The sequence below is a fragment of the Sinohyriopsis cumingii genome, chromosome 2 (assembly GCF_028554795.1).
Source record: "Sinohyriopsis cumingii isolate HCF-2022 chromosome 2, ASM2855479v2, whole genome shotgun sequence".
Classification (NCBI taxonomy): Eukaryota; Metazoa; Mollusca; class Bivalvia; order Unionida; family Unionidae; genus Sinohyriopsis; species Sinohyriopsis cumingii.
The window spans coordinates 28,424,050-28,445,477 of NC_142962.1; the positions used below are offsets into that span (position 1 = coordinate 28,424,050).

The following is a 21,428-nucleotide window of genomic DNA, read 5'->3' on the forward strand; positions in this document are numbered from 1 at the left end:
TTTCTGTCTAATGCAGCACTCCTGGAATCATCACAGACTGGCACTGGACAGATCCATCATCGATCCTAGCTCCACTGCATCCTGCTGCCAGCAGTGGCAAGTCCAGAATCCCAGACACCCAATACCCATCATGGACCTTCTGGAGGCACATCTAGCCACCAGGTTTATGGCCAGATAGAGATTGCCAGAAAACAGAACACCAATGTGACACACCATACACTGGTCCAGCAACCCAGAACATAATAATGGAAAGGAACAAAGGGTTTTGATCCAAATCCTCATAACAGCAACCTTCTTCCAGAAAATGATGCCACACCTGTGTTACCCTTTTGAAGATATCCAACTTTGGGGGGGGGGGTGAGTGGAAGGGGAGTATTCACTTTTCACCACAGAATGGGAAACAATCCATGGTTCTTACTAGAATGTACACTTTTCTTATGAAACAGGCGGTCAAGTTTCTAAACCACTTCTGTGGAATCTTAGTCCAGGTTTTGTTCTGAATTTTCACTTTCTCAGCCAACACCTTTGGACATCCAAGTTCATCATGGATGCCAGAGATTGGTCCCTATCACCATTCAGAAAGGAGACCTTCCATGACAAGAGCAATGGCTGAACATCCATTTGTGGCAACTTTGTTTTGCTCTTGCTTCATCATGCCACATTTTTATCTCATTTAATCCCAGTGCTGGACACATGGTACTAATTGTATGGAAAAATGGGAACCAGTCTGGAAATGGGTGTACATAAAATAGAGTATATATGGATTTGGCTCGCCAGGATTGGTTGATAATGGAAGTTATTTTTTTAGAAAAAGAATCTTTTCAGTGAAAAAAATAAAAACATTTTTTTATTGATGGAATTTCAGTCCTTTAACATTATTAAGTTTGGAACACTCATTACTGAAATTAGCATCTGACACTGGTGTGGAATTGAAAGCAGATGTTTCAAACACATTTTGGTCCAGAAAATGCCACAGCTCATATCCTTTTCTCTACACAGAAGTTGTCACCCAGGTTTCATCTATACTGATATATATAGATTTGATCATGAGCACTCAGAAATTTAAAGTTATTGAATTTTTAATATCATGGTGTTTGCATAGGTGTATTATTGGAACTGAATTAGTACCGTGAGTCCTAATTCATCCATCTTGGAATGGGGTCCAAACACTCTTTGGTTTAGAGTTTGTTTCCGTCTGGAATGTACTTTTGGGTTCACCCTAGTTGTTTCTACCCCCACCCCAACCCCTTTGAAGATTGATAACTTAACCATTTTAGCTTGGAAATCTTTTTTGATTATCAGGTCTCCTGAATGTGGAAGTGAACCCTTTGGCCCTTTGACCCTCTGCCATTAGTCCTCAAGGGCCCACAAATCACCATTCTGTCTTTTAGTGGTGGCTGAAATTTTTGCCTGTCAGGTTCAGTATTTGCAGATTATATGAGGTAGTGGGAGGACCTCACCCAGTTCACAAAAGGTTTGTACTACTGGAGGATCAACTGCTGGACCACATGGTCAACAAAGGCGCTTGCATAACTGTCATCAGTGCCACCAGTTGTCCTCAGTCTGAGTGAGTGCTGTCTGACTATTATCTGACTGTCATTATTTAGATCGGAAGGAATAACCAAGCATCCAGGCAACTTTTTGATGTTTTCAGACACATTCTGATATAGATGGGAGGAAGAAAAGACATCTCCATCCTTCTTGCAAATTTTTACTTGCCTTAGCTAAAGGCTTTGTTCCATTGTCAAAAATGGAATCTGGCATGGTTGAATAAGACACCCTTCAAACCAGTGGTAGAGCCTGTATGACTCACTTATCAATAAAGGCATGCTTCTTGGTCAATCTAGCTAAAGAAGACACGTACTCTGTCTTGATCATCAGCTGATAGTATCTGCAGTTTGCCACCATTGTTCAGTTTCACATCTGATGAGCCCTACTATAGTTGTCAGGACCAGGCTGCCACCCATAGAGAACCATTCCTTTGTCATGAAACGCTGTCATCAAGAGCATCTACAGGAATCCATCAGGGCTCCGATGTGGTACTCAAAATAAACTGAGCTGAGTAGAAGTGGAAATCTTGCTTGCCTATACCACTCAGACAAGGAAAGACATTATTTCCACTCAGGTTTTGTTGTAATGATATAATGGGTTATCTGATGATCATACAATTGACTAATCTAATAACAGACTAAGGAACTAATCCAATAACAGATTAAGGAACTAATCCAATAACAGATTAAGGAACTAATCCAATAACAGATTAGGGAACTAATCCAATAACAGATTAAGGAACTAATCCAATAACAGATTAAGGAACTAATCCAATAACAGATTAAGGAACTAATCCAATAACAGATTAGGGAACTAATCCAATAACAGATTAAGGAACTAATCCAATAACAGATTAGGGAACTAATCCAATAACAGATTAAGGAACTAATCCAATAACAGATTAAGGAACTAATCCAATAACAGATTAAGGAACTAATCCAATAACAGATTAGGGAACTAATCCAATAACAGATTAAGGAACTAATCCAATAACAGATTAAGGAACTAATCCAATAACAGATTAAGGAACTAATCCAATAACAGAACTAATTCAATAACAGATTAAGGAACTAATCCAATAACAGATTAGGGAACTAATCCAATAACAGATTAGGGAACTAATCCAATAACAGATTAGGGAACTAATTCAATAACAGATTAAGGAACTAATTCAATAACAGATTAGGGAACTAATCCAATAACAGCCTTGATATGGAGGTAAGAGGCATAGTTCCTTAACTGACATCAGCCAGGCCTTGATATGAAGGTAAGAGGCATAGTTCCTTAACTGACATCAGCCAAGCCTTGATATGAAGATACGAGGCATAGTTCCTTAACTGACATCAGCCAGGCCTTGATATGGAGGTAAGAGGCATAGTTCCTTAACTGACATCAGCCAGGGCTTGATTGGAGATAAGAGGCTTATTCTTGCTTTTACATTAAAGACTTTTAATCCCAGAAGGCTCAGTTTTACCCAGTGGGCCTCTACATGCAGCATAACAGGATACTTTTCCAGGTTATTAAGCTGCATTGCAATGATTTGGATTGTTCTGCTTGATCTGGATGTGCAAGTTTTTTCCATTTTGTTCCATGCATAAACCAAGCACTAACTCCAATGCCTTATCTTATAGGATTGGTTAAGGTTTTGAAAAAAAAAGCTATTATTTAGAGTAAAATATTTTTTATTTTTACATACTAATGAGAGTACTGATACACCCTTCCAAGCTCTTCCTGCAGTTACATCACTGGAAGACCATTACCGATATTTGGTCACTAGTCCCTCTGTTCAAGAGGAGATTACTCTTACCTGTTTTGACCTTATTAGGCAGACACTTGTTAGCATGGGAGAGCTGGATTATTGGATGTATTATGATTAGGTAAGTATTACCATTTTAGTTACTTCAATATTTTCATTAGAAAGTTGCAGGAATAAGATAGAAATTAAAAATGTTGGTATTTTATTGATGGTTAAAAATGTCAAGTGTTATTTTCAACTTATATCTTTAACAAGGATCAGTTCTTCCAACCCAAATATTTGTCCACCAGAAACTTGCCAATTTGGGCAGTATCACTATGATTACCTTCAAGTCTCTTTCATGGGGTGAGGCTATTCAGTTTTCATAGGAAAGAAATTAAAATATTCTAACTAGGTATGCCACTCAACTGCATGTTAATCTTCCAGCAGATGGGAAATGCTGATGCCAGTTTACTGCAGATGCAACTAAAGCAAGGAGGTTATCTGTTTGGCTGTGTAACACAACAGTATGGACTGTAACACAATCGTATCGACTGTAATACAACAATATGGACTGTAACACAACAGTATGGACTGTAACACAATAGTATGGACATGATTGGACTCGAAAGCATAACCTTTCAATCCTGAGTCCACAGGTTCAACCACTTGGTAACACTATCTCTTCAACTGATTTTTGTCAATATGCTTAGTTTTTCTTTCTTTTTTCCCGTTAGGTGCCCTAAGTCAGACGGTGATGACAGTAGGGCCCCAACAATGTGTTTAGTGTGTGGTAAGATGTTATGTTCTCAAAGCTACTGCTGCCAAACAGAATTCATGGGGGTCACAATGGGGGCAGCAACAGAACATGCTTACCTTTGTGGAGCTGGGTCAGGAGTATTTCTAAGGTATATATCTTTTGTTTCTTTGATGTTTCGTTATATTCACGAATGGAAACTATACATCTTCTTGTGTTTCTATGTCTCTTTACCACTCTATCTCTGTGAATAGTACTCCTTATATACAGACTATCATGTGTCAGACACAAATATTCATACCTACCTCATAAACTCGAATGCATACTCTGTCAGTGTCCAGTGACAGTGGAACATTGTCAAGTGTCTAGATTTATTTTTTGTGCGACAGAAGTATATTGATGTGAAATGCTTGAAGAAACTGTATGCTTTATTGATTTTGTGTATTGCTTTTATTTGTTTATATATATATATATATATGTGTGTGTGTGTGTGTGTGTGTGTGTGTGTGTATATGGTCAAGTTGGAAGTGTCCAATTTTTTTATACATTGTTTGAACTTAAATATTTTTTGGGAGTTACTTAGTCACTTGGTACTGATGTGCCATAAAACACTATGACATGCATATATTCATGCATACACACACAAACACACTGTTTACTGTCTGGTAAGTGTATCTATGTATTTATCTTATTTCATTCTTGTTAGAAGCCTGAATATACATGCATTATTTAAATAAAAGGATAACTCCTTTCACCTGTGTGATTTATTGTAAAATGCCTTGTCTGTCACCTCTAGAGTTTTAATATCCTACACATCCTATTTTCTCAAAATAAAAGATGTCTACTAAATTTTAAAACTGGCCATGTTGGTTTAGTGTCAGCGTGATTCTGTACATATGAACAGGTATAATGCAGTGAATGTTAAGCCATGTGGATTGATGTTGAACATATGATATTTCTGTTGTAGTTAATTGCATCAGTTGTCAGGTACCAGAGACATCATGGCCTGTATGTTCTTTTGTTTGCAGGGTACGTGAATGCCAGATTCTCCTGCTGGCCGGAAAAACCAGAGGCTGCTTTGTCCCTCCACCATATCTAGATGTCTATGGTGAAACAGATCAGGGTCTCAGGTATACTGATCCAGCATGTCAGATTCCTTGTGTTGAACTTTATTTTTCATCACTTACAGCTTCTGCAATTATACGCCTGCAATGCTATGTTGTCTGTACACCCCCATCCATATATGTCTGTCTGCACAATAACTTAGAGTTATTGCCAACTGTGTAAATGGTTTTCACTTGGGATAATGAAGAAGCGTATTGATTACAGGGTAAGAGATTCAAAGGTCAAGGTAATGTTGACAGAAGAAAATGGTTTCTGCTCACTAATGTAAGTTCTACATCACAGACTGAATGTTATCCCACAAACAAACCTCTTAACATGGGTCCATCTTTGGAGTGACATCCCTGATATAGAATGGCCAAACTAGAGCAGGGTGCATTCTTGTCGAGTGTATTGACTTCCAGCCTGTAGATATTTGAGTGAGAATGTGGTTACATAGCAAAGAATTTTACCCTGTAATTTTATAATTTTAGGTTTTGTATCTTCAGCTTTTTTAGTGCCTTTCACAGACTTAAAATCTGTAAGCTTTTTCTTTTATTTTGTAACACTTCATGTTTTGGTTGTTTGGAAGTGTTTATTTTGCTTATGATGTTATGCTTGTTTTTTATATTTCTATTTTTAGAACCCAGATTTTAATTGGCACCATATAGCCAGTATTGTGCTGACATGCTTTTAACCCAAATAATACACATACATAAAAGACCTGCACCAGACTTTGTGGATGGTTTGCACATGGGGTTAGAAGCCTTTTGAATTTGGTGTTCCCAGTCAAGGTCACTGTGACTGAAAGAAGCAAAATGTTAGTTCTGTATCACAGAGATTGACCAGATATTGTGGATGAGTTGCACTTGGGGCAAGAAAGAAGCATGTGACTTTAGTGTATGAGGTCAAGGTCACTGACAGAAAATGGTTTCTGCACAATATAATTAGTTCTGCATCAAATACCTGAATCAAACGTTGTGGATGGCTTGGATCAAAGCCACTGTGATTGAAAGAACAAAAATGGTTTCACCACAATAACATTAGTTCTTCAACATAGACTGGGACCAAACTTTGTGATTGGGGTTAGGAAGAAACATATCAGTAACAGGCCAAATAGTCAAAGGTTAGGGTCACTGTAACTTCATGAAGAAAAATGTTTCTGGAAAAAAAATCCGTTCTCAACCATGTTTTACCCAAGTTTGTGGATGACTTACATGTTGGGTAAGAAAGAAGCCTTTTGATTTTGGGAAGCAGAGGTCAGGGTCACTGTTGCAAGCCATCCAGCAATTATTTTTGCTGGTTTAGTAAGTTTCTGTGTGGGTATACTGCAGGTAAACATAATTTTTTATAAACTTTTTGATGAAATTATTAACGGTCATGTTTTGCTGTTTTATCATCCACTGAGTTGTACATATTGGCTTCATTCTTGAGCTTTTTTTCAGGAGTTATGCTGTAAGCACTGTGGTTTCTTATACTTCTAATAATAGATGTTCCCTGTTTCAAACTTGTAAGTAATTTTGTATATACAATGTGTATTTGGTCTTCCCTCATCATTCATAGCATTTAGACTTGTGTACATTGCAGTGAGACCGCTCCAGTGGCCTAGTGGTTAGAGCATCTGCCTTGGATGCAGTAGGTTGTGGGTTTGATCCCCAGCCAAGTCATACCAGAGACTTTCAAAAATGGTACAAACAGCTGCCTCACTTGGCGCTCAGCATTAAGAGGTTAGTGTTAGGATTGGTCGGCCTGGTGTCAGGATAATGTGACTGACCATCCCTCTCTCCTGCCAGTGCCCCTCCAATTAATCCCAGACTTCTATTTTGGCAGACTTGGATCAACCTCTTTACAGTGAACAGTTGGGTGATCCAAGTCATTTTCAAGGGCTCATAATCTCATTTATCCCCACTTCTTTCAGCATCCCTCTTCATGACAGAGGTCCCAAGTGATGTCACAAAGGCAGATGTTTTGCCAGAGGAGAGTTTTTGATAATAAAGCAGGCAGTGGAGGTAGTCCAGAAGCTTGGCTACCTGTGCTTTTATACCATATTTTTTCTGGGCACAAAAGCCAAAAGGAAATTGAGACCAGTTATAGATCTGAGCTGGCTCAGTCTTCTACTGTCCCAGACTTCAAAATTGAATATGCAATCAGTCTTGATATGTGCAATCAGTCTTGACATGTGCAATCAGTCTTGACATATGCAATCAGTTTTAACGTGTGCAATCAGTCTTGATGTGCATTCAGTCTTGACGTGCAATCAGTCTTGACATGTGCAATCAGTCCTGATATGTGCAGTCAGTCTTGACATGTGCAATCAGTCTTGACATATGTGCAGTCTTGACATGTGCAATCAGTCTTGACATGTGTAACGTGCATAGTGTCCTGACATCCTTTTCTTTGGCTGCCATGAGACAATATACAAATTCTGCACCCTTTGGTTTGGCCTCAGCTTCAGCTCTTGGGCCGTCACACAGACATTTAACTGCATCATATCCCATTTAAGGACATCTGCCTCCATGATAATGTTGGTGTACTTGGATGATATAATGCAAAACTGTTGGTAAGTTCTGTTCTAGTTCAGGATAGGAACAACCAACCTTCCCACCTTTGCACTGGGAAAAGATTGGATTTTGTCCTGTCTCAGCATTTTGTTTTTCTAGGTATGCAAGCTGAATTAACTACCATTCAAATGAAGCAATTGAAATTCACTCAATTGCCAGTTGAACAGGGGGATGACCAGACACCAAATTGATTCAAATCTCTAAAAGAGGAAGGCTGACCGGATATCAAAATGATTTAAATCTCTCAAAGTCTAAGATCTCTTGTGTAGACCCCAGTCTCAGAGCTTCTAAACTCAAAATCCACCAAGAAAAACATTGCCACAGCACCTTGACCTTCTTACAAATGAAAATAAGTCCATAGGTAAATGGATACAAATGAAAATAAGTCCATAGCTTAATGGAGACACATGAAAATAAGCCCATAGGTAAATGGATACAAATGAAAATAAGTCCATAGGTAAATGGATACAAATGAAAATAAGTCCATAGGTAAATGGATACAAATGAAAATAAGTCCATAGTTTAATGGATACACATGAAAATAGGTCCATAGGTATTCATGGATACAGGAATTTTGTGGATTGGAGTCTAAGATCATGACACTTGGACCCCTAGTCTGCGATGTTTGATGTCACCCCTGATAGCTACAATGGGAGGGGGACAGATCCATCCTTTCCCCCATCATGATTGTGAGGATCAATATCTTACTTAGTATGACTTTTAGACCTCAATCACTATAACCAGTTACCAATAGTCTTCATTTTATTTTTAAGGAGCCTCTGTAGTTAGCAAAACCTGTTAATGAGCATGAAAATAGGTTTCAGAGGTAAGAAATCAAAATTGGTTACTCATGAGTCTGAACAATAATGAATCAGCCAAATCATATTGAACCCATCAGATCTTAAGAGTCCTTTTTATATCCAACGAAACAACACATTATTTGCTTTGAATATTGAGCTTCTGCTCAGAATATCTTTGCCACTTAGATAAATATGAAGACCATGCTGTGAAATGTTCAAAACCTTAAATTGACTACCATTGGTGGAATTACTTGTCTGAATCCCCTTTGGCCATTATTTGCTGTGTGATTCAGCAACTGACAGTTTGTAACATGAAAAACAGCATTAAACTCTTAATTGATGACCTATCCAGGCCTTGTTTGATATCACCTTGTTCCCCAAATGGATTTGTTCTTGGGTCTGGATGAAGTTCAATTCGTCCCAGTTTAAGCCTCTGTCTTTGACTTTGCTGAAAATTTTCCTAATGTTAATGTGATTGGGTAATAATTCATGTAGAAATCTAATTTACCCAAAATTGTCCTTTCTTAATGAATGAACATTTTTTAAATAAATAGTAATAACCTTGAGTAGATAATCATTCTTCTTCTTCTTCTCAGGAGAGGAAACCCACTCCACTTGTGTACAGAGGGCTACAGGAACCTACAGCGACTCTGGATGACTCATGCAATACCGGAGACAGTGGCCCACAACTTAGAATCAAACGCTAACTTGCTGACTATAGACTGGCAACATCTTTGATTCTTATCTCTTCTAGATACCATTGAAGGACAGATTGTCTAGTAATATGCAGATACTTTAGGTCAGATGTATGAATACTGCTCTGTGTTCATCCGACCTTGGATTGTATCTTATTTTAGTCTCTGTTTCCAGATCTGTGTTGTCCATTGCATAATTTATACAACTGTATGATCCCTGTCATGTTTGAAATCATTTTCTTTTCTGAGCACATGTGGAATATTAAAAGCTCACAGTGTTGATGTAGATTGTTTCATAGTGAAAAAAATCTTGTAGAGTAGCCTGTAGAGTTTCTGGATTTTTCATCGTAATTTGGCTTTAATTTCTCAAGAATACATGTATGAAAAGTTCAGAGTCATCGATTGAAATATATCAACATTTGAGGTGTCAAACCTTTTATGGTTTCATTTCAAACCAAAATGACTACTTGACCTTTCAAACTATTTTGGGTGAAAATGGATTGATTGCTTTTTGACTATTTATGCAAACTTTATTTTTTTTGCATAATCTTCAGCTGTCATCTTTTTTTCCCACGTACGATATCTGATGGAAAATCTGTACTGTACACCAAAGAAATCATTTTAATAAATTTGTGTAGATGGTCTTCATCATGATATGTACACACTTTTGATAAACAATGTTCCCCAATTTGCATAATTTAGAAGAGTTAGTGCCCATTGTCTTTGTGGAGAGATTGCCACTTTATGATAATGTTGAATACAAGATATGTAAGATTAATTCTTTTAACTAATTTAACCCATCAAGTATTAATGAGAGATGAGACGTACTCAGGATACAACCCATCAAGTTGTAATGAGACAGGAGATGTGCACAGTAGTAAGTTCCAAGAAAAGAAAAATGTTCTGGGTGAAACTAAGCATCTGTTTCCCAGACACAAGGCAATTTCTGGGATCAATAATCATACATTCATTAAGGAAATATTTTACAGTTTTACCAAAAAATGGGATGTTCTCTTACAAAGGCGTCTACATTTATTGCATTGAATATCATACATGTTAAACAGCAATCTTACCTAATTCACCACATTCAGACCTAATTTCGTTGACACATATTGGCAGGTCTAAACAACTTTGTCCATGTTGCTGTCAGCATGGCTCTGTATTCAGAATAGAATATTGAAATTTAATATTTAATAAAAGAATAACATCTCATTTAAATTGAGGAGGGAATGAATTCCTCTTGTACATGCCATATTTTCTAAAACTCAAGCGATGGTCACTGCGATAACTCATGTAAGAGGAGTAAACATAAACATACTATATAAAACTGAACAAACCTTTCACCGAGTTTTAAAAAAAAAGACGTCTGTTAAGTATAATCATTAAAAGTATAAAAATTTACAAAATTATCTTCAATCAGCGGTATGTGGATGTGAAGAAAACTGAACATAAAACAATATTTCAAAATCTACACTTGGGATTTTTCCCTCAAATCTCAGTATTGTCAGATAATGACCAGTTGGTTAAAGTTGTCAGAGAAGATTGGTATGCCACCAGAATAGCAGAGAGATGTGACAGCAAATTAATGTAATCAATCTTGCAGAGAAGGTGCAGAATTATCTCCCCTTACATGACATAACATCATTACTATTTTACAGCATGAAGCGGTATATATACAAATATGGCGTCAGTGGCATTATTTATCATCAAATTTATATTCGTGGAGGGAGTAAAACTTTTTGAAAAATGTCTTATTTGCAAATGATTGAAAAACAAAGTATTTATTTTGTTCCTAATTCATATTACTGAAAATCTTCATTAGGTAAGTTTGCAAATGGAATGTATTTTTGATTTGCTCTGTTTAGAACTATTCCAATACAACCTATGTAGGACCCAGGGAAGTCATCCACAGATGCACTTGCGAATTTTGTAGGAGAGTGCCTTGTCATACATTGCTACCAAAAAACATATATAGTCATACCTAGCAGATGTGTACATGATGTCCATTTACTATATATCTGTACACCCATCTCTGTCTCTCTTCCATAGAAACATGTCTTTTCTTAGGAGGACAAAAAGTTTGTTTTACTGATTTTGTTTATAAAGTGACAAATGAGAAATGATGAGAATATTTTAAAAATGATCATTATAAAAACAATACTGTTGGAAAAGGATTAAGTAATTATATTTTTAAAAGGATAAGAACTTTGATAAAAGTAAATTTAATTTGTTCTCTGGATTTTTCTAATGGATTGAAAAATTTAGAAAAAGGAAAGAATATAAAAGATGGAATAAAAGGAGATTAGTTTCAAGATGGCTGCTATGGTAGCCAAATTGGATGTCAGATCAGTACCGTGTTCATTTAGGACTAATTAGACCTAGTAAACAGACTTGTAGTGAGACCTACATGTTGATATGACCATCCATTTTGTATAATGTTGTTTTGTTTTGTATTTTATGCCATAGGACACGCAATAAAACCTTTGCACTGATAGCATTCATATGACTATAAATGTTGAGTACGTGTTTGTATATGTATTATGTACCCATTATTATACAATTCTTGATAGTCTGCCTTTCCCAAGGTCAATATTAAACCTTGAGTCAAACGTATTATGTACCCATTATTATACAATTCTTGATAAAGTCTGCCTTTCCCAAGGTCAATATTAAACCTTGAGTCAAACATATTATGTACCCATTATTATACAATTCTTGATCAAGCCAGCCTTTCCCAAGGTCATTATTAAACCTTGAGTCAAATGTATTATGTACCCATTATTATACAATTCTTGATCAAGTCAGCCTTTCCCAAGGTCAATATTAAACCTGGAGTCAGATGTATTATGTACCCGTTATTATACAATTCTTGATAAAGTCTGCCTTTCCCAAGGTCAGTATTAAACCTTGAGTCAGATGTATTATGTACCCATTATTATACAACTCTTGATAAAGTCTGCCTTTCCCAAGGTCAATATTAAATCTTGTCTCAGGTCTGCAGTTGATACAGATTTAGATTCCTCACTTTCAGGGATGAAATCACCTGACAACAGTCACATAAATAACTACTTCAGTTATGCTATATTTAGATTCCTAACTGCCAAGGATGACATCACCTGACAGTCACATGAAGGTACTATTACAGTTACACTATATTTAGATTCCTAGATGTCAAGGATGACATCACCTGACACCAGTCACATGAAGGTACTATTACAGTTATGCTATATTTAGATTCCTAGATGTCAAGGATGACATCACTTGACAAGTCACATAAATGGACTACTTCAGTTACACTATATCTAGATCATTCCAAGCTGTCAAGGATGACAACAGTCACATGAAGGTACTGTCAACAGTCACATGAGGGTACTGTTACAGTTATGCTATATTTAGATTCCTAGATGTCAAGGATGACATCAACTGACAACAGTCACATAAAGGGACTATTACAGTTACACTATATTTAGATTCCTAGCTGTCAAGGATGACATAACCCAAGGTCATTCACATAAAGAGTCTACGACAGTTATGCTGTACTTAGATCCATTGTACAATGCAGGTAGATGTATTGAATATACACCATGAGTAAATGAAGAGTAAAAGAACAAAAAATAAAAACTTGTCTTTTTATTTTGAATTGTTGAGCAATAAGCACATCATCAGTACAGTAACTTAATCTCAGTGCTTGTATTAATTCTTGTTTGATAGTAGGACATCAGATCACACACAGACCTTCAGGTCTTGTGAGACTTGATATCCTTCTATTATTGAATTTGATGCAATACAAGCACACAGATCAAGTTACTTTAATGATGACCTGTGTATGATACAAGCACACATATCAAGTTACTGTAGTGATGACCTGTATATGCTACAAGCACACAGATCAAGTTACTGTAGTGATGACCTGTATATGATACAAACACACAGATCAAGTTACTGTAGCAGTGATCTGTATACAATACAAGCCCACAGATCAAATTACTGTAGCGATGACATGTGGTATATGCGATACAAGCACACAGATCAAGTTACTTTAATGATGATCTGCATGTGATACAAGCACACAGATCAAGTTACTGTAATGATGACCTGTATGCGACACAGATCAAGTTACTGTGGTGATGACCTGTATATGATACAAGCACACAGATCAACTTACTGTAGTGATGACCTGTATGTAAGAACACAGATCAAGTAGTGATGACCTGTATGCAACATATAAAGTTACTGTAATGATAACCTGTATGCAACACAGATTAGTTACTGTAATGATGACCTGTGTGCAACACAAATCAGGTTACTGTAATGATGACCTGTATGTGACACAGATCAAGTTACTGTAATGATGACCTGCATGTGACACATATCAAGATACTGTAATGATAACCTGTATGCAACACAGATTATGTTACTGTAATGATGACCTGTGTGCAACACAAATCAAGTTACTGTAATGATGACCTGTATGTGACACAGATCAAGTTACTGTAATGATGACCTGTATGTGACACAGATCAAATTACTGTAATGATAACCTGTATATGACACAGATTAAGTTACTGTAATGATGACCTGCATGTGACACTGATTAAGTTACTGTAATGGTGACCTGTATGTGACACAGATCAAGTTACTGTAATGATGACCTGTATGTGACACAGATCAAGTTACTGTAATGATGACCTGTATGTGACACAGATCAAGTTACTGTAATGATGACCTGTATGTGACACAGATTAAGTTACTGTAATGATGACCTGCATGTGACACTGATTAAGTTACTGTAATGGTGACCTGTATGTGACACAGATCAAGTTACTGTAATGGTGACCTGTATGTGACACAGATCAAGTTACTGTAATGATGACCTGTATGTGACACAGATCAAGTTACTGTAATGGTGACCTGTATGTGACACAGATTAAGTTACTTTAATGATGACCTGTATGTGACAGAGATCAAGTTACTGTAATGGTGACCTGTATGTGACATAGATCAAGTTACTGTATTGATGACCTGTATGTGACACAGATCAAGTTACTGTAATGGTGACCTGTATGTGACACAGATTAAGTTACTTTAATGATGACCTGCATGTATATAATGATAAAGTTCAGCTTCAGATCCTATGCATGTAATTGTTACATTTGTAATTTTCACAAAGAGAATTACTGAAGCCCACTTGGTCTGAAATGTCACTATCTAAATAACAAATGCTTTACAATCCTGATGACTATTATTTAAATATTTACAAATAATATTTAAAGATATCCTTGTGTACCTGGACATGTATTAATAAGTTGAAGTTGTAGTCAATAATGACAGTTAATATTTTTTTATATAATACTGTAAATATTTTCATTTTATGTCAGAGACAGATAATATCAGATAAAAAAAATATATGATTTGGTTTCAGTTTAGTAAGAGTGAGTGAGTAAGTAATTTGGATTTTTTAACGTAGCTTTAACAATTTTTCAGTCATATCACTGCGATGTCTTCATTGTGGTAGTTTATAGTGATATCTAGCACTGGGACAACGTGCCGCATGATGTCCCACCCATTCACATTATTCTGACACCAGGCTGACCAGTCCTAACACTAACCTCTTAATGCTGAGCACCAAGCAAGGCAGCTGTTAGTACCATTTTTATAAGTCTTTGAATCAAACCCATGACCTCCTGCATCCGAGGCAGACGCTCTAACCACTAGGCCACTGGAGCGGTCAGTTTAGTAAGATTATTTTAATATAAAAAAATGAAACCTCATTTATAAATACTTATTGACTACCCTCAAGAATTAGATTATTGCAACTTACATTCCTTGTTTCATGCCTTTGGCTTAGCAAATCTGATCAGGTCAGCCGAAAAGATAAAAGATCGTCTTTTGTATAATGCATTTTTACTTGAACTGTACATCTTGACCCAAAATATGTCTGTTTGACCTGTTTTTTATGCTGTAAATTTTGTCAGATTTCAATTTATGATCTATTTCAGTTTACATTGCTGCCTTTTTTTTGTAGACTTGCTCATTAACAGCTGTACCTCATCCTTCCATATTACCATGGTAGTTTGACCTCTAATGGATTTGTGTAAAGTATGACCTCTGTATAATGAATTCGTGTAAATAATTTACCCTAGATCTTCAATGCTCAATTGGGCCATTTTGGCCTAGTTTTACTAATCGAGTTAAATGAAAATACATCAGGTTAATATACAAATAATAGCTACAATTTGTATGATAACATAATTTGGGCAATATTTGCACCTATAATCATTTTGTGCAGATTCTGTTTAATTGCAAAATATTTGTGCAACTTTAATAATATACTATATCAATAAATATTTAAAATAATGTTAATGTATGTGTGTTTGAATATTTTAGTGTTTGTTATAATTGACAGAAGAAAAAAAAATTGTACATGTGTCACTGATTTTGAGCTGGAATGAAAATTTGTTTTGTATTTTTTTTTCTCCCATATCAGAGAAATGTAATTTAACTGTATTTAAAGATGTAATGGCAAGTTGTAATTTAATATAATCATTTGCAATGATCTGTGATTGCAACATTCAGATTTGAGTATTTATCAATGTTTAATAAGCAGATTCCTAGCATGCATATAAGTCAAGGAAATAATGGGGTCTTTTCAATATTTGAACAGGTTTATTAATGGTTCACTGAAGAACTGAAGTTTTGCATTTGATATACCTTTTTAATTTTGTATTATCCTCTAACAACTGTTGACATAAATTAGGTTGAGTGTTTTAATCTCTGTAAAACATTAATACATCAAAAAAACATGCCTTAATAATAAAAGTGATTTCACAGCATTCAGAGTTTGTAAAATTTGAAAGGTCTGAAGAGCTAATATATGACATTTTTGGATATATAAACCAGGGAGTCTTTTATTATATAATACATAACTTTTAGAGTACCAGTAGTACCATTTTTGATCATTGTTGAATTGCCAGTGAAGCACTGAAGAGTCTAAAGCACATAAATCACACTTCTAATGGATTATTGCCATAGAATCATGATTAAGTTAAGCACAGTTCCATGTCCAGTTTTGTGAAATTTGATGGGCATATTCATTGTGGAAGCAAATAAATTCACTGTTACATACTTTACGTGCTCCATTGATTTTACTGAGTAATGTCCCTGAGCAGAATTAGTTTTGTTATTTTTTTACTGTTTACCAAAATGTTAGAAGAATCAACTCTAGAAATAGCGTACAGCCAACTCACAATTACCCTACCTTCTTTAGTTGACTTTTACAGTTATATGATAAATTGGAATAAATCCTTTTTTTTTTAAATACTTGTTTATCTTGCTGTATTCTGTTTTGACTCTGATGCTGTTATTTGATGCCTAATTATATACTTTTTTTTTTTTTACTTGCATGATAGATGGTATTCTCTTCGACTCTGTTAGAACATATGATGCCAGCCAGCTTGTTACAGTATGCCTCGTAATGCCATTACCATTGTTGGTTAGTTATCCCACTCAGTTCATAAGACTTCTCAGAATAATAAATGGTGGCTGAGTGGACTAAAGTGCTTGCCTTTACTGATCACTGCCATCTCACCTTTGCCCACACAGGTTCAAGTCCTGGGCTTAGCCAGTGGTGTGTATGTGACAAAGCTGCCAGTAGCTTTCCATGGGTCGGTAGTTTTTATGGGGTCTCCTTTATTCTTCATCTGCCAGTTATAATGGCTGCCATATATAACCTAACTTACACTGAGAAATGGTGTTAAATCCCTAACAACAATAATACGTTTGCTGATTATGCCAAATTAGTGATACAAAAATCAGAAAAATGTCCCATGTCATGTTTGTATAGGCAGGTAGATGTTCTTTTAGCTCATATTTGTTTATGCTGCAATTGGCTAAATTTATAGGACATTTTCTTATGCGGTGAATTTTGCAGATTGAAACTGTAATTATAGGTAACTGCATTTGTATGGGAAAATATGAACGAGTTTTTCGGATGTAAATACTGCACGACCTTGGGAGTGCAGTATATCCATCCGACAGAACAAGTTCATATTTTCCCATACAAATGCAGTAACCTTTTTATTATATGCTCATTTTCTTATTCTACCTAATGCTTAATTATATTAGCAAAATACAGTAAAAGAAACAAAGGAACTGACTGTATGCCATATTCCAAACTACATACACAAGCGCAGATTCATCATAACACAACAACATTATTACTACACACATAGCTCTTCCCAGATAAGTTTGAACTTTGTAGTCGTGCGCTCAACATAACTTTTGAACGAAACTGGTGTGTCTAGTTAAAATTGAAATTTGGACTCATATTGTGAATGAATGCACATTGCAACAACTTTTCCATTTGATCTGGAATGATTAGATTTTGGTATTTTTTTCGATTCTACAAAATTTCGTGATTATGGACTGGATTTATATGTGACAATTCAACATGAAATACACCGGATTGAAAAAGCGAGGGAGAAGTGTGTTGACATCTGCAAATGTGTTTCTGTTTCTGTCATTGAATGTTTGAAATCATAATGTGGGGAAAATATGAATTGCAATTATCAAAAAGACGCTATGGAATTTAATGCTTATTTCATTTTGAGTGCAGTAAGGAGGATATAATTGCACTTCTATTTGAAATTACAGTACAATTTCGAAATGTGTAACCATGGTTGAGAACCTATGACATGGCTCATGTAATTCAGATTTGCAGAACTAAGAAAGTACATTTTGAGGAAATTCAGAATGTAAAACTGTAAGTATATTTTCTTTGCCATTTTTATTACCAGCTAAAGAAGACAGTTTATGCCTTGTCAATTGTATGTTATTTGTAAGGACAATTTCTTGCATCTGCTGTATAGCTAGCATAAATCCGAAACATTGTATCAAAAAAGTTGACACGAAATGTGCCAAAGCAGCTGGTATGTGGCAGTCCATGAAACATAAGCTTTACTTCATTCATAAACAAATTTAATCAACCAAAACATAAAGCGCCTACTACACAAGTGTACATGATTTGTTAAAAGTGCTGGCATCTGCAGCCATTGTTTTCAACAGAAAGTAGTTCCTTTATGCACGTGAATGCAATATGAAGGTGTGCAATATCATAAAATACTAAACAATTCTGACTAAAGTTAACAGAGAAAAAAAAATGAGCATATAATAATTATGGTTGTCTTACATCAGCATTATATTTAGTTTAATTGTTGGGAACATTTAGATTACAATAGTTGTCATATGTTATTAATTTGTCAAACTAAAATTTTAAGCATTTTCTTTTCTTTCTTTCTTTTCAGTTATTGCATTCAAGATTTGAGCTCAATCTGTGATGTATAGGGGGTGCGATTTTAAAAAAACTCTATGTTAGCAAACTGCACAAAAGTGGAGTTAGTAAATTATTGTTACCAGTACTATATGTACTCGTTTATAAGTCGAGTCAAACTGCAAACTACAAAGATCCTGATCTGCCGTCACATAATGTACCTGCGGATTAGGGTTACATTGTTTGTTCTACTGATTACTCCAAACAAACTACACTGACCCAGATCTGGCAGCGCATTATGCAGTGGCAGATCGGGGTCTGTGCAGTTTGCAGTTAGACTGTTCTTATAAGCAAGTATATACTGTAATTGCAAATTTTTGCTGTTTGCCTTTTTCTCTCACAATAATGACTAAACATTTCATTTCTATGATATTCACATTAATCAAGTTCCAGGAGTGAACATTAAATATGAAAATTTCATTGTAATTTTAACTTTATTTCAGTTTTTAATTGTAGGTTTATTTGAAGACCCTTTATTTGGTATTGAAGAAAAAATCATTGCTTTGTGTTATTTTCCCATAGATGTTGGAATGTTGAAACATTTTTCATCTTTTCCCCTCTTTCATTAAAATCATGTAATTTCATGTACAATTGTTTATTGAATACCACCACGAAAACAATGTTCTTTCATTAAAATCTCAAAGTAAAATTTTGGTCCAAATCTGGAATCTGCAGTTTGTGTTTTACAATAAACCATATTTTTTGCAGTCTGTTTTTTTCCAAATAATAGATATGTCAGTTAACTGTGAAAGGAGCTATTTTATATGAGCTCCTAGGATGACATTTTTTTTGGCACTAATTTCAGTTGAATAAAAAAATTAATTGGTGGACAATAACAATTAATGTTGAAAAATCTTCACAATTAAAAGTCTTTGACAATAATAAATCCATTTTATAAAGGATTGTTTTCTGTCCATGTAAAGTAGGTGTCTTTTATGTAAAGGACAACTTGAATATGGATTATCTGATTGGGATACATCCCTCTCTGATGTGTTTGTCTGGGATGTAATTTATATTCATGTACAATGTTTTAATTCTGGAGACTATTTACAGTAACAGTTCCAGAGACTACTTAGCTGTTGGAATTGTTAATGGAAGGTACAGAAATGTAACTAGAAGTAAAATTATATAAAGTTGATAAACATTCTGTCCATGATTTCAAAATAAATTTGATAAACTTTCTGTTCATGATTTCTTATGGATCTCTCCATCCACATGAAAGCTTTTCAGAAAAATGTCATTAAAATTTACCTTGTTGTCCAGGTTATTCTTGTGTATTTAATAGATGAAGCTCATGGCAGGTCTTTTGATAATTTTTCAGTGAAGCACTCATCAAAGGCAGAATATTTGTTTACCTGCATTTGTTTTCAGTGCATTCTGTTAATTTCAAACAAGCATGTGTAAGCCAGGTGTCAGTCATTCTATACTGTTTGCCAAGACAAAATTGGTCAGCAGCTGACTCAGAGTGGGGTTTCAATTTGCTCATCACCACAGATAAAAAAAAGATTAGGCATATGCTAGCTAACTGAAAATTTTAAAAGTTTATTTTTGAAAAATCTTAACTGGTTGAAGCATACAGGGCTGAATTTCATTAATATGATTTGCATGTAGAGATAAAATGCATACAGTATTCAAATCTACTTTAACAGAAGTGTGGTTGATCATTTATTTGCTTTGTGTATGATCTATTCTTACTGTACATTTTCGGTTATTCAGGTTGTCAGTGTGGGGTCTAATGTTCAGAATAGTAATATTCATATTCAAAAAGCAGAAGCGGAATTCAACCATACCAAATTTTGTCAAAGTTTTGTTTTTGTACAATTGTTCTTCAATACAGATCATTTGCAAACATTAACTTATGATGAAATTGGTCTGCATCTCTCTCTGACATTAACGTATGATAAAATTGGCATGTTTATCTGCATCTCTCTCTTTCTCTCACTAAAATCAGGGTGATAATTTTAGGAGATTTGTTATTTCAATGTACATGTTATAAAGTACATATAAATTTTAGAATGGTGGCAGGAGACAAATCTAAGAATGGCGACAGGAGACGACAGTGACGAAGTACATATGAATCTAAGAATGGTGACAGGAGACGACAGTTATGAAATATATATGAATCTAAGAATGGTGACAGGAGACAAATCTAAGAATGGTGACAGGAGACGACAGTTATGAAGTACATATGAATTTAAGAATGGTGACAGGAGACAACAGTTATGAAGTATATATTAATCTAAGAATGGTGACCTGAGACGACAGTTATGAAGTACATATGAATTTAAGAATGGTGACAGGAGACAACAGTTATGAAGTACATATGAATCTAAGAATGGTGACAGGAGACAACAGTTATGAAGTACATATGAATCTAAGAATGGTGACAGGAGACAACAGTTATGAAGTACATATGAATCTAAGAATGGTAACAGGAGACAAATCTAAGAATGGTGACAGGAGATGACAGTTATGAAGTACGTATGAATCTAAGAATGATGGTAAGAGACAATAGTTAGGAAGTACATATGAATCTAAGAATGGTGAAAAGAAACAACATTTATGAAGTACATATGAATCTAAGAATGGTGAAAGGAGACAAATCTAAGAATGGTGATAGGTGATGACAGTTATGAAGTATATATGAATCTAAGAATGGTGACAGGAGACAACGGTTATGAAGTACATATGAATCAAAGAATGGTGACAGTAGACGACAGTTATGAAGTATATATGAATCTAAGAATGGTGACAGGAGACGACGGTTATGAAGTATATATGAATCTAAGAATGGTGACAGTAGACGACAGTTATGAAGTACATACGAATCTAAGAATGGTGGCAAGAGATGACAGTTATGAAATACATATGAATCTAAGAATGGTGGCAGGAGACAACGG

At 35.3% G+C, this 21,428-nt stretch overlaps 1 protein-coding gene across 3 annotated transcripts in view; it reads left to right on the forward strand.

Annotated features, from left to right (window-relative positions):
- Positions 1–19,790, forward strand: part of LOC149804531 (E3 ubiquitin-protein ligase UBR2-like) — a 214,651-nt gene extending 194,861 nt beyond the window's left edge. For all 3 annotated transcript variants that reach the window (XM_089941199.1, XM_089941180.1, XM_089941188.1), the window contains 3 exons: positions 4,024–4,194; positions 5,072–5,173; positions 9,102–19,790. In XM_089941199.1, coding sequence (XP_089797325.1) covers positions 4,024–4,194; positions 5,072–5,173; positions 9,102–9,243 — 415 coding nt within the window. In that variant the 3' untranslated portion in view covers positions 9,244–19,790. The remainder of the gene's footprint in view (positions 1–4,023; positions 4,195–5,071; positions 5,174–9,101) is intronic.
- The last annotated feature ends 1,638 nt before the right edge of the window (positions 19,791–21,428 follow it).